Source organism: Mustelus asterias, chromosome 2 (genome assembly GCF_964213995.1).
Source record: "Mustelus asterias chromosome 2, sMusAst1.hap1.1, whole genome shotgun sequence".
Lineage (NCBI taxonomy): Eukaryota > Metazoa > Chordata > Chondrichthyes > Carcharhiniformes > Triakidae > Mustelus > Mustelus asterias.
The window spans coordinates 144,190,942-144,205,929 of NC_135802.1; the positions used below are offsets into that span (position 1 = coordinate 144,190,942).

Genomic DNA, 14,988 nt, shown 5'->3' on the forward strand with positions numbered 1-14,988 from the left:
AGAATGCTACCAGGACTTGATGGTTTGAGTTATAAGGAGAGGCTGGCTAGAATGGGACTATTTTCCCTGGAGTGTAGGAGGCTTATGGGTGATCTTATAGAGGTCTATAAAATAATGAGGGGCATAGATCAGCTAGAAAGTCAACATCTTTTCTAGCTGTAAGAAAACAAAGAGTGGTGGTTGATGGGAAATATTCATCCTGGAGTTCAGTTACTAGTGGTGTACCGCAAGGATCTGTTTTGGGGCCATTGCTGGTTGTCATTTTTATTAATGACTTGGATGAGGGTGTGGAAGGATGGATTAGTAAATTTGCGGATGACACTAAAGTCGGTGGAGTTGTAGACAGTGCGGAGGGAAGTGGCAGGTTACAGAGGGACATAGATAAGCTGCAGCGCTGGGCTGAGAGGTGGCAAATGGAGTTTAATGCGGAAAAGTGTGAGGTGATTCACTTTGGAAGGAGTAACAGGAATACAGAGTACTGGGCAAATGGTAAGATACTTGGTAGTGTGGATGAACAGAGGGATCTGGGTGTCCATGTGCATAGATCCCTGAAAGTTGGCACCCAGTTTAATAGGGTTGTTAAGAAGGCGTACGGTGTGTTAGCTTTTATTGGTAGAGGGATTGAGTTTCGGAGCCAGGAGGTCATGCTGCAACTGTACAAAACTCTGATGCGGCCGCATTTGGAGTATTGCGTATAGTTCTGGTCGCCGTATTATAGGAAAGATGTGGAAGTGTTGGAAAGGGTGCAGAGGAGATTTACCAGGATGTTGCCTGGTATGGTGGGAAAATCGTATGAGGAAAGGCTGAGGGGCTTGAGGTTGTTTTCGTTAGAGAGAAGAAGGTTAAGAGGTGACTTAATAGAGGCATACATGATCAGAGGATTAGATAGGGTGGATAGTGAAAGCCTTTTTCCTCGGATGGTGTTGGCTAGCACGAGGGGACAAGCTTTAAATTGAGGGGTGAGAGATATAGGACAGATGTTAGAGGTAGGTTCTTTACTACTTACTTACTTCTTTACTACTTACCACGCCCTTACTACTTGAGAGTAGTAAGGGCGTGGAATGCCCTGCCTGCAGCAGTGGTGGACTCGTCAACGTTGAGAGTGTTCAAGTGGTTATTGGATAAACATATGGATGATATTGGAATAGTGTAGATTAGAGGGGCTTTAGATTGGTACCACTGGTCGGCGCAACATCGAGGGCCGAAGGGCCTGTACTGCGCTGTAATGTTCTATATTCTATGTTCTATGTTTTCCGAAAGGTAGGGGAGTCTAAAACTAGAGGACATAGGTTTAAGGTGAGAGGGGAGAGATACAAAAGAGTCCAGAGAGGCAATTTTTTTACATAGAGGGTGGTGAGTGTCTGGAACAGGCTGCCAGGGGTAGTAACAGAGGTGGGTACAATTTTGTCTTTTAAAAAGTATTTAGTCAGTAAGATTGGTATAGAGGGATATGGGCCAAATGTGGGCAATTGGGACTGGCTTCATGGTACAAAAAGGGCAACACGGACAAGTTGGGCTGAAGGGCCTGTTTCCATGCTGCAAACCCATATGACTCTGCGACTCTATGATAGCTGCAGAAGTATGGAGGGGTAGTGGTGGTGGTGGTGGTGAAAGGCTCAGCAGTTGGGATTTAGGAAATGCAGTTACAAGTGACTTAGCGAGAGTTTTTTTAGGCATATATCCCAAATAAAATGAAGATGAAAGGAGGTTGTGTGTGAGGAACTCAAGTGAATGATCAGTGATGACCTTATCTGTATTAGAGACCAAAGATGTACAGAGGCATGGGAGGTGGCACAGTCGAAAGGTTGGACTGTGAGTATCAATAGGAGAGTCTGTATGGATGTAGAGGTTCATTTGTGAAGACTGGAATTCAGAGGAAAGACGAAACATGAAGCTAAAGTGAAAATTGGATCTCAGAAGCTGAACAGTCTCTTAGTGCTGATACTAAGCTAGGAAAGCACCAACAACATGCTGAAGAGATAATTGGTGCCTAGATAAATGTAGATAATGAGGATTTTAAAGGAGAGAGAGAAAAGGAACTCAATGAGCTTCTCAGAAGGGAAGAAATGAAGCTATGATTTGGTGGTAAGAGCTGCAATGCAACACTGGCAGTTTGGGTAGAAGGTGTGAGGAAGGTTCCAGTAAGGAGGCCAATGGTCACTAGTTGTGAGGCAAGTTTCAGGATGCCAGTAAAGCAGTGGTGGCAAGAGGCTCATTTATCTCTTGCAACACTTTTGCAGCTATCCATTTGTTTCTCCCATCCGCTTCTGAACAGATATTCTGACGAGAAATGGCGAGGGAGCAATGATTGTTGGTCCACTGACAGAATCTATTGCTGTTTGAGATGCAGGTGGCATTAAGGAAGTTGTTGAAATAGTCTTTCATGAACATTCTGCATCGGAAGGTTGGCGAGGCTCGAGGATAGGTTTCTGCTTGCAAGAAGGCAGAGAGTGCAAAGAGTGGGTATCTCTAGGCTTATCCACAAGGAGCCTTGAAACCTTCCTGGCATGAAACCTTGAAGCTGGAATTACCCTACAAAATACCCCAGAGAATGGTGGCAGCAACAGGAAGAAGGTCACAAATTCAGAAGAAGTCAACTTTTTAAATGAATTTCCTGCACCTGGGGGTAAAAGCACTTGAATGTATGTTCAGATCTTGGCCATTTATCAGTGAGTAGCTCCCTCAGTTAGTGTTCGTAGACTGCACTAAATTCGGAGAGCGATGCGTCACTTTAAACAAGAGCTTAAACATTTCTGGGGAGCTTAAGATAAACAAATATTAGGATAATTAACAAAAAACATTGGTTGAAGAAATGGGTTTCAGCAAAATGTTTAAATGTGGAAAGTGAGGTAGAGAAGCCAAGGCATTTTAGATGGAATTCCAGAGTGTAAGGGTAACGTGGTTGCAGGCTCTGTATCAGTAGCAGAGCCCAGTGACAAGAGGATACAAAAGATGGTAAAGTCAGGAATGGTGTTTTTGGAAAAGGGATAGGGATGGGAAGTGTGAGGTGGTCTAGAATTGTGGTGGAATGTATAGGTAAGAATGAAGGTTTGAAATGTGAGACCCTGGAGGATTTGGAACAATGTAGACAAAGGGGGTGATTTTACCATTTTGATTCTAAGTGCTGAATCTGGGCGCAATTCAGATCCGACTTGGAAACCTGTGATCAGGCGCCCACATACGCACTCAGCCTGAAAAAAAATCGTGAATCTGAATCGTGCTGTGCGCGGGGCTTATTATGCCCAAAACGCTGCTGCTCTGATTGGAGCCTTCAACTGCGCATACACAGTAAGAAAATTAGAAAAACGCTCCCCTGCCTGGGCCGCAAAAAGCAGATAAAGCGGCCCGGGAGCAAAAGGTGGGAGCAATGGCCCCACAGATATCGCCCCAACCCCACAACTTAACTGTCCCCCAAATCCATCCACCCCCCCCCATCCAGACCGATTGTGAGCCCCCACCCCATTCCCCCCAAACCCCATTTCCCCCCCACTGATCGCCCACAGAGTGGCAGTGGATCCCCCTGCCCCCCTGCCCCCCCACCAAATGTCCATCTGGCCCGCCTCCTTCCTCTTCCTTCACCCCAGCCGGAGATCCATTTGGCCTCTCCTACCCTCCCCGTGGCCAGAGAGCGATTGCCCCCCGCCCCCCCCCCCCCCCCCCCCCCCGGCGCCCCCTCCCCCACCAACCAGAGATTGATCGGGCCTTCCACTGCCAGAGAGCTATCAAGCCCTCTCTCTTCCCCCCCCCCTCCCCCCGCTTCCCACCTGAGAACAATCTGACCTTCCTCCCTCCCCACCACCAAAGAGAGATCTGGCCTCCCTCTGCAGCCCCTCCCCCCCCCCCCCACCCCACCAGAGAATGATCTGGCCCTCCCTCCCTCACCCTCCCCCCCCCACCTCCACCAAAGAATGATCTGGCCCCCCTGCCCCCCCCTCCCCCCCACCAGAGAGCGATCTGGCCTCCCTCCTCCCCCCCCCCCCACCCACCATAGAGTGATCTGGCCCTGCCTCCTCCCCACCCACCAGAGAGCGATCTGGCCTCCCTCCCCCCCACCCCCACCCACCGGAGAGTGATCTGGCCTCCCCCCCCCCCCCACCCACCGGAGAGCAATCTGGCCCTCCCTCCCCCCCACCAGATAATGATCTAGCTCTTCTCCTCTCCCCCCACCGGCGATACATCGATCCGCCTCCTCCTCCCTTCCCCCCACCAGAATGATCTGGCCTGCCTCCCCCCCCCACCCCTCCCCCACCACTGATCTGAGTTTGAGAGCTGCTGGAAGCTTGGAACTTACCTCTTCAGAAACTGGAGCTCCCGAAATGTCTGTTTTGTGCTGAATCTTTTGGGGCAAATGCTATGGTACAGGAGGAAATGTGGTAAGGTTGGGCGTCCAGCTCATTAAGTCAATTTAAATGCATGCAAATGCATTTAAATTGACGTCGCACCCGTTTCGGGCGCGGTTCCGATCGCAGCTATTTGCAGGCCTTGGTAAAATGGGTATCTGCACGGACGCAGGCGCGGATCACACTAATCGCCTCATGCCCGACTTTACCAAGTTTTCGTGCCCGAAAATGGGTGCGACGCAATGGTAAAATCGGGCCCAAAGTGTACATTTAACCCTGTGAGGTTTACGCGTGGTGTTGGGCAAATAGGATTCATCACAGAACATGAATCGACGGTGGAGTTTGGACATGTGGGGGTCTCCACCGGACCTGTTGGCTGCTGTTGGGAATCTTGATGGCTGCTGAATTAGCCGTCAGGGCTAAATTGGGATTCCCGCTGGGCGGCGAACCATCGCCATTCACCCAGCTCGCTGGCCCCGATCAGGTTCCCGCCCGGTTATTATTTTAAAGTGTCAATTTGACTATAATTAGTGGACATGAAGCCCAATTCAAAGCCTCCCCGCCATTCACCCACCTCCCTGGCAGGATCTGCACCAGGCGGGTTTTAGTGTTGGTCATGAGCATCATGGACCTGGCACATTGGACCCTGAGGGGGGAGTCAAGAAGATAAGAACAGTACCTATGTGCCCCTCGGCACTGCCAGGCTGCAGGGGGAGGATCCGCCATGTGTCCTGGAAGTTGGGTGGGTTTGGGCTTGGGGTTGGGGCAAGGGGTTGACCTCAGCATTCTACCCCAGGATGGGGGTCTTGTGATTCGTCTGCCTCTCCTAACCCTGGAAAACCTGAACACTCTTGGCATGGTGATTTCAAACATCTCTCTGATCAAAATGTTCATTCTGGTCTATGTACTGTGAAAACTTTGAAGTGGCCTGGTCACTTTAATCTCCATGCCCCTGGTCACCTGGCTTCCAAATCACAGCAGCACTCCATTCTGAGAAGGGATTCCATTTTCTCTCTGCCAAAAACTGCAGGTATGTAAACACCTCTTTCAAGTTCTCTGACTGATGGGAGAAGTCACTTTCACTGCTCACTCAGCCCTATTTATATAACATTGCATTTATTCCTAGTCTCTGAGCTTTCCTGGAAAGCACAAATCCTTGGAAATCCTTTTAATTCCATGGAAATCTTTTTAAGTCCTTTGCTTTCCCTCGGGAACCTTTATTTTCCTTGGAAAAGTTTTGCTTTCATTCAATTTCATAGTGCAGTCTAAAAAGCCTTTGATTAACAGCTTAATGACTTTTGCACAGCAGGTAGTGTTTATCCTTCCTTTCATGGTTGGATGTGTCTGAAATACCCCCCATTGTTCCTAACTGCAATGTTTATACAAAAGTAGAACTAAAAGCACTTAGCTACTTTAAAGTTGCCTGCAGCTGTGAATCACTAGGTAATTCAAGGTGAGCGGGTTGTTGGGTCACCCTCATGTGTGCACGGTATTAGAGGGTGGGGGGAGGGGGGGATGCAGGGGGACTGATCCATTCTTTCTGTGATGGAGAGAAGATGCCCCTCTGTGCTGTGGGATTGGTGGTGCTCCCCTGGTCAGTGGGAGGTGGAATGGGATCACCATTTCCATTGTTGGGAGGGTTGCCTGTCTGTCAGCGTGGCATTCCCATCTCTGAACAGCCAGGCTGGCGGGAGGAATTTCCCTCGATGCATTAATTTGTTTTTCCCACTGGCCTGGGCACTTAAATTCAAGATGGATGAATCGCACCCATTATGGACAATGGAATATGGGAGTCTATCAAGGAGCATAAAGCAATGATGTGATTCAGAAGAACAAATATACAGTCTGCTTTGCTAGATTATACTTACAAAAATTCTCTTTAGTATGTGTGGTCAAGTGTGTTGACATTAGAACTTGTTTTGTATGAATTATTTACATTCTTTTTTTGCCTCATTAGCCAAATCTTGACATGGAGGCCAATAGTAATCGCAGATGAGTAAACTTCTTCCCTATTGTGTAATAACTGTTCACTGTGAATCCCACCATCTTAAAAATCAAGAGACAAACTCTTTAAAAAAATCAGGAGATTATAACTCATGAGTTACTTTAACTTTTCAAACACCATCTTGGTGGTGAGGAAGCTCTTAGAAATATTATAATTCATAGTAACTTGGGCAAAGGTATCCTAATTAAAGAAAGCCAGCACAAATTTGTTAAAAGCAAAACTTGCTCGAGTCCTTTGATGAGACAACAGAAAGGGTTGAACAGCAGATATACAAGCAGAGTTTGAGCTCATGCAATAAATAGGAGAGTGGCAATAGGAATATGAAGTTGGCTGAATGACAGGATAGAAACAGAGACCATTGCTGAACGGGTACATTTCGGACTGGAGGAAGATTTATAGCGGAAGTCCCATGGGGTTGGTGTTAGGATTCCTGCTCTTTCTGATATATATTAATCACCTAGACCTTGGTTTATAGGCACAATATCAAAATTTACAGATGTTATGAAACTTGAAAACATTATGAACTTGAGGAGAATGGTAAACAACTTCAAAAGGTGATTGGTGGAATGGGCGGACAGGTGGTAGATGGAATTTAATGCAGAGGAGATGAGGTGATTCATTTTGGTAAGAAAAATACAGAGGAACAATATCAAATAAAAGATGCAACTGTAAAGGAGGTGCAAGGGAACAGAGGGGCCTGAGCAGCCAGCATAATTGAGGACCCCACGCATCCTGGACATTCTCTCTTCCACCATCTTCTGTCTGGAAAAAGATACAAAAGTCTGAGGTCACGTAACAACCGACTCAAGAACAGCTTCTTCCCTTCTGCTGTCAGACTTTTGAATGGACTTACCTTGTATTAAGTTGATCTTTCTCTACACCCTAGCTATGACTGGAACACTACATTCTGCACTCTCTTGTTTCCTTCTCTATGTACAGTATGCTTTGTCTGTACAGCGCGCAAGAAACAATACTTTTCACTGTATGTTAATACATGTGACAATAATAAATCAAATCAAATCAAAATCAGTATATTAACATAAATCATTGCTGCTGGAAAGGCAGGGTGATTTCATTCTCTTGTATCTAGTTGTAGCCACAGAATCACCTGTATTACTTCTGTAGTTCCCCATTGGTTCATTCTTTGTTCCCTCCTATTTCTTATCCACATCTTCCCCTGAGCACATCATTTGAAAATAGCATGGTTTACATGTACACTGATGACATTCAGTACTACCTGACCACCTTAACACCTCTCTCAAAGCCTCCACCATCTCTAATTAGTCACATTCCTTGTTTGATGCGCAGTATTGGCTGAACATAAATCTTCTTCCACTAAGTATTGAGAAGAATGAAGCCATTATCTTTGTTCCCTGCCGCAAACTCTGTTCCCGAGCACTGACTCTTTGGGTGGGATGTTCAGGCCGTGCTCGCCCCAAAATTGGAAAATCCCGCCCGAGGTCAATGGACTTTTGCATGGTCCGCCCCCTGCCTGCCGCGGGAATCATAGCAGGCGGAATAGGAAAATTCTCCCCTTTATTTCTCCTTGCCAACTTTCTGATGCTGAACAAGACCATTCATAATCTTGATATTGTCTTCAGCACTGAGATAAGCAAATGACCACATATCTACTTCACCACTAAGACAGTCTACTTTCACTTTCATAATATTACACAATTATTCCCTTACCTTGGCTCATTTGCTGCTCAAACCCCAATCTATGCCTTTGTTACCACATCATCTCCACAGCATTTGTTACCTTTAGACATGACTATCCCAAACATTCCTGATTGGACTCTTAGCCTCTGTTATGATCTGGGGCCAGATCCCCAAGAGTTTGTTAAGGTCTAGTTAGGGATCAATAATATTTTGTTCAAAGCATGCAAAGTTACGATCAAGACACTTGCCAAGAGAATAAAGCCACATGGATTTTGATAGAACAAAAATAAAGTTTACTATACAGGGTCAGAAAAATATAACAATTTGTAGTATCTCTCTTGCACTCTAACATTTAAGGTTAATATGAGATACATGTGTACGAACAGACAAACTGTGGTGGAACACACCACACTGCACAATAAATGACAAGTGAAAACAAGATAGATTCCACAGATTTCTCAACAACCTAACCAGACATCAGTAAGCAATGGGTCAACCCACCTCTTGGAAACTCTATCTCACTCTTGAGTGATTCTATTTTTCACTATCAAAGATCACACACTGGAATTCTCTCCAATGGTTGCTGCAGCTCAGATGGCAGATTATCTCCAAGGATTTTACTTTTGTCTGCCAAGACTCTGTTCCCATGGATTCCTGAGTCTGCACTCTGGCACCGACTCGCAAGAACAACTTCAGTTCTTTGGCCACATCAAGCAGAATTGCACTGCTCCAATGTGGTACCTTTACCCACGGAATCACCTTCTTGATTATGGTGTCCTGCTCCCCATTTTCATTTTGCACAGGCGCAATAGGTTGGTCTTCAGCCTCAAGAACTTCAAATGCTGCACTGTACATGCACAGCTCATAGAATGCCTACAGTGCAGAGGGAGGCCATACAGCCCATCATGTCTGCACTGACAACAATTCCACCTAGGTCCTATCCCCGTAATCCCACATATTTCTCCTGCTAATCCCTCTAACCTACACATCTCGGGACACTAAGGGACAACTTAGCATGGCCAATGCACCTTACCCACACATCTTTGGTCTGTGGGAGGAAACCGGAGCTCCCAGAGTAAACCAATGGAGAATGTGCAAACTCCACATAGACTATGACCCAAGCCGGGAATCGAACCCAGATCCCTGGAGCTGTGAGGCAGCAGCATTAACCACTGTGCCACCGTTCCCCTTCAACGCATATGCACAGATTCCTGAGACATGCTAGGAGTTGTAGTTTGCAGCCTCCTGATGACAAGATAAGTCTGGATCTCGTAACTCCTCCCTAAACATGAGATCTTCCAAAACTCTGCCATGCATGACTTCACTATTCACCCATCATCCTGTCCTTGCTTACATTGATTCGCAATGTAATTTTAAAGTTTTAAATCTCAATTTTAAAATTCCCATCCTTGTTTGCAAATCCGTCCATGACCTCATCCCTACCTACCTCTATAACCTACTCCAGCCCTACAAACGTTTGCGATCTCTTCAGTTCCACCAATTCTGACTTCTTGTACATCCCTGATACTAATTGCTTCATCATTGATGGCCATGCCTTCAGCTGCCTGAGCTCAGGAATTCTCCACTAAAGCTCCCAGTTTCTCGAGCCATGCCTCTTCCTTTAAAACATTTTAAAGTTGTCTTTAACCAAATTTTTTCATCCACTTTGATATCTATGGCTGCTTGTCAAATTTCAAATAATACTAATACTCTAGTGAAGCATCTTGAATGCTTTGATGCTTTAAAGGTGCAATTTAAATGCAAGATATTGTTGTTGCCAATTTTATGCTCTCTGTTTGCTGGGTATTGTCCCTGCCTTTGGCCTACTGCCGTTGGTGCTATCTTGTACCTGTTGAGCTATCCATTTTTCTAGCCATTAGGCAGGAACCAGTACAAGAACACGTACAAAATCATTTTGGGCCTCCTGAACAAACTCCAAACCTTTATCTCGGCAGATGTAGCTGGTTCTTCAGATTCAGAACTGTTCAAACTTGCATATCAAAATATTGCTTTTTTAAATTCAATCGTGGGATATGTGTGTCGCTGGGTTGGCCAGCATTAATTGCCCATCCCTAGTTGCCCTTGAGAAGGTGGTGGTGAGCTGCCTTCTTGAATCGTTGCAGTCCATGTGTTGTGGGTTGACCGACAATGCCGTTAGGGATTTTCACCCAGTAACTGTGAAGCAATAATTATATATTTCCAAGTCAGGATGGTGAGTGGTTTGGAGGGAATCTTGCATGTGGTGGTGTTCCCATGTATCTGCTGCCCTTGTTCTTCGAGATGGAAGTGATCATGCGTTTGGAAAATACTGTCTTAGGATCTTTGGTGGATTTATAGCTTACTAGACTGTGCTGTCCCAATTAGTCTACCATAAATAACTTTAAAGTGTTTGCAAAACCCTAGCAATACTGAAGGATTGTGAGATTAATTCCACCACTGAGAATGACAGATGAAATTGTATCTGAATTTAGTGGCAATGCAACCGGAAGTTGAAAATGTCACTAAGGACACCAACTATTATGGGTTATTTTTCCTTCTTAATATGTTTCTTTTTGGTGGTTAATAACTGAACCTTTAAACAACATTGGTTTGATATGATGAACCAGTAAGATAATGCTTCATTCTTTCCTTAGGGTGAGAGAGGCCCAGCTGGATATAATGGTACAGTTGGAGATGAAGGATGTCCAGGTGCTAGGGGCTTCATGGTAAGAATATGTTTCTAATCTATTCACACCAATTATATTTATTTTTTAAAATTACATTTTGCAACTAACATAGAAGGAGACTGTAAAACCTCCTGTAAATATGTAAAAGGAAAAGGATTCGTGAAGACAAATGTAGGGTCCCTTACAGTTCAAAATGGGAGAATTTATAATAGAAAACAACAATTAAACTGCTACTTTAATTCTGTCTTCACAGAGGAAGACACAAATAACTTCCCAGAAATGCTAGGGAACCAAAGGTCTAGTGAGAAGGAAATTAGTATTACTAACAAAAAAGGTACAGGAGAAATTAATGGAACTGAAATCCGATAAATCCCCAGGGCCTGATAATCTACATCCCAGGGTACTAAAGGAGGAGGCCATGGAAATATGGGATGTATTGGTTGTCATGTTCCAATATTCTAGATTCTGGAACAGTCTTGGCAGATTGGAGGGTGACAAATATAACCCCGTTATTTAAAAAAGGAGGGATGGAAAAAATAGGAATTACAGACTGGTTAGCCTAACATCAGTAGTAGGGAACATTCTGTAGTCTATTATAAGGACACTTAGAAAATATCATCAGGGTTAGACAAAGTCAACATGGATTTATGAAAGGCAAATTATATTTGATAAACCTACTGGAGATTTTCTTTTTGAGGCCATAGCTAGTAGAATGGATAAGGATGGACCAGTAGATGTGGTGCAATTAGATTTTCAGAAAGGTTTTGATAAGTCCTACATAAGAGGTCAGTGTGCAAAATCAAAACACATGGGATTGGGGGTAACGTATAGGCATGGATTGAGAATTGGTTAGCAGACAGGGAACAGAGAGCAGGGATAAATGGGTCTTTTTCGAAGTGGTAGGCAATGACTGGTGTGGTCCCTTTGGGATCATTGCTTGGACCACAGCTATTCACAATATACTTCAGTAATTTGGATGTGGAAATGAAATGTAATGTTTCCAAGTTTGGTGACAACACAAAACTTGCTGGGAATAAATGATGAGGAGGCTGCTAAGAGGCTGCAGGGTGATTTAGACAAGCTGAGCGAGTGGGCAAATACAAGGCAGATGCAGTATAATGTGGATAAATGTAAAATTATCTACTTCAGAAGGAAAAACAAAATGGCAGAGTATTATTTAACTGGTAATATATTGGGAAGTATTGGTGTACACAGGGACCTTTGTGTCCTTGTACACTAGTCACCGAATGCAAACATGTAGGTACAGCAGACAGTTAAGAAGGCAAGCAGTATTTTGGCCTTTATTGCAAAAGAGGACTTGGGTACAAGAGCAAAAATATCTTACTGCAGCTGTTCAGAACATTGGTGAGACCGCACCTGGAGCATTATGTGCAGTTTTGGTCTCCTTAATGAAGCAAGGGTTTACTTGCCATAGATGGAGTGTAGCAAAGGTTCACCAGACTGATTTCTGGCATAGCAGGATAGTCATATGAGGAGAGATTGGGTTGACTAGACCTGCACTCACTGGAGTTTAGAAAATGAGAGGGAATTTCGTTGAAACTTAGAAAATTCTGACAGGGCTGGACAGACTGAATGCAAGGATGTTGTTTCCTCTGGGGATGAGAACAAGGGGTTACAATCTGAGGATATGGAATAGACCATTGAGCGTTGAGATAAGGAGAAACTTCCTCACTCAGAAGGTGGCGAACCCATGGCATTTTCTACCATGGAAGCCTGTGGAGGCCAAGTCACTGAATATATTTAAGAGGAAATAGTAGGATTTCTAGAACTCTAAAAGTGTCAAGGGGAATGGGGAGGACCCAAGAGTATGGCATTGAGATAAAGGATTGCCATGATCATATTGAATGGTGGAGCAGACTTGAAGGGTCAAATAGCCTACTCCTGCTCCTATTTTCTGTTTCTTTGTCTGACAGTTTTATAATCAATTGCATGTATATTTCAGGGAAAAAGAGGTTATCGAGGACAGAAGGTAAATATGGCATCATAATTTATTTTATTAATAATTGCTTTATCCTATGAAATTTGAACATTTTCTTCAACCTGACTTTGCTAACCAGTGTATTAAAACCCAATGTTCTATTGCAACAGGGCAGTGATGGAGACCATGGTATTGATGGAATAATTGGAGAGCAGGTATGAACTTTCAGAATTAGATTTTCACAAAAAGATTATTTACAAATTCTTTAGGAATAGAAATATGGCATAGATGTTGCTGCATGGGTCAGCCTTTAAAGCCTCAAAAATCCCTCCAAAAATGGGGGTCAACTTGTATGCCAAGTATATAAATAAACGGAGATGTAAGTAGTCACCATCTTTGTCGCTTGCTATATGGGACCAGCTCTGTGTAGGGGTGTCTTAAACATCTGTGCTTGTTTACAACTAGACCAATAGCACCTGCTTTGCCCTTTACCCATTACAAGATTCCATTAAGTAAAACACCCATTGTGAGGTGATAAATTGAGATGGACTATTAATGCAAGAAAGGCATGCCATGGCCGAAAAGGGGTTAGATTTATATGCTGAGTATTTAAAAAAAACTTTATTTATTATTGTCACAAGTAGGCTTACATTAACACTGCACTGAAGTTACTGTGAAAATCGTCTAGTTGCCACACTCCGGCGCCTGTTCGGGTACACTGAGGGAGAATTTAGCCAATGCACTTAAACAGTATGCCTTTCAGACTGTGGGTGGAAACTGGAGTACCCAAAGGAAACCCATGCAGACACGGGGAGAACATGCAGACTCCGCACAGACAGTGACCCAAGCCGGGAATTGAACCCGGGTCCTTGCTGCTGTGAGGCAGCAGTGTTAACGACTGTGCCACCGTGCTGCAACATAATGCAAAGACATGAGAAATGGGGCTGGAAAATGGGGCCCTTATATACTCTGGGTCAATTTATATGTTGCAATTTATGGTAATATATTTAACATATATATGCAATAATTAATAGAATTATTAAGAATATTATGTTCTTACAGGGAGAATATGGAGTTACTGGATCTCACGGGGAAAAAGGCTTAATTGGAAAACCGGTAAAATATTTCCTGTTGTGTTAAGTTATTATGACCAAGAAACGTTTATCTGCTGCAGAGAATTGTCCTGTTTCAGAGATAGAAAAGGGGGAGAGAGCTGGAGGTGTGGAAAATACATAGTAAGTTCATTGTAAAAAGAAAAGGGAATATAATGTTTCAGGTACAGTTCCTAGATTAAGTACGTGTTACATTGATACCTGCCAACATTGAAAACTGGAAAATCATACACCCACAGATTTGGAAAGTTTTGTTCCTCCCACCATTAATCTCTTCTTTTGTTCAGATTCCCATGGACCTGCTGTGTATTTGCAGTATTTTTTTGTTCTGGCTCAGGCTTATAACAGAGCCGTTGGATTATAAAATATTACCCCCAGTTTATTTAACAAAAGAAATGAAGGCGGGAAAACTATATCTGTAGCAATGTGCATCATAATATGAAAAATAATGGAGGAAAATGTGTGAAAATTGTTCAGAATGAAGAGAGTAGAATTGAAGCTTAATGTTACCTTGGGTTTGTCAAATGGAAATGAATTGCAGCAGAATTATGACTATGGTACACCCTGTTCTTGCTCCACTGCATTCTTCAGTGCAATAATATGCCAGTGAAATATAATGGGTGCAGATTTTCTTCTTGAGAGTGAACAGGAAATAATTGCGTTGGCAAAGAGCATTAAGTAAATTTGCACACCCTTAATGGAACCTTTTGGTCTTCTGTCCATTATTGTGCAAGGGTGAAAAAGGGGACAGCCTTGCCACTGGCATGATATACTTTCTGTCCAATTTTCACTCTGTGGAGTGTCCAGGCAATTCATTAGCACTCAAGTGTAAAAGAGGACAGTCAACCCATAGCCTAATGTGATGGTGATGTTCTGCTCCAACTGTTCCTCTGAACCATGGGTAATAACCATCAGGTAGCTAGATAATAGATCAAGTTTAAAGTTTATGTTTTAGTGTCACAATTAGGCTTACATTAACACTGCAATGGAGTTACTGTGAAAATCCCCGAGTTGCCACACTCTGGCGCCTGTTCGGGTTACACTGAGGGAGAATTTAGCATGGCCAATGCACCTAACCAGCACGTCTTTTGGACTGTGGGAGGAAACTGGAGCACCCGGAGGAAACCCACACAGACACAGAGGAGAACGTGCAGACTCAGCACAGACAGTGACCTGAGCTGGGAATCGAACCCAGGTCCCTGCCGCTGTGAGGCAGAAGTGCTAACCACTGTGTCACCATGCCATCCAAATACACTTTTACCTAAGA

The 14,988-nt window shown here is 44.0% G+C and overlaps 1 protein-coding gene across 1 annotated transcript in view; it reads left to right on the plus strand.

Annotated features, from left to right (window-relative positions):
• LOC144511900 (collagen alpha-6(VI) chain-like) overlaps nucleotides 1-14,988 on the plus strand; it is a 138,807-nt gene that overhangs the window by 60,514 nt on the left and 63,305 nt on the right. Inside the window, exons 14-17 of the mRNA XM_078242338.1 lie at nucleotides 10,638-10,709; nucleotides 12,634-12,660; nucleotides 12,780-12,824; nucleotides 13,672-13,725. Coding sequence (XP_078098464.1) covers nucleotides 10,638-10,709; nucleotides 12,634-12,660; nucleotides 12,780-12,824; nucleotides 13,672-13,725 — 198 coding nt within the window. The remainder of the gene's footprint in view (nucleotides 1-10,637; nucleotides 10,710-12,633; nucleotides 12,661-12,779; nucleotides 12,825-13,671; nucleotides 13,726-14,988) is intronic.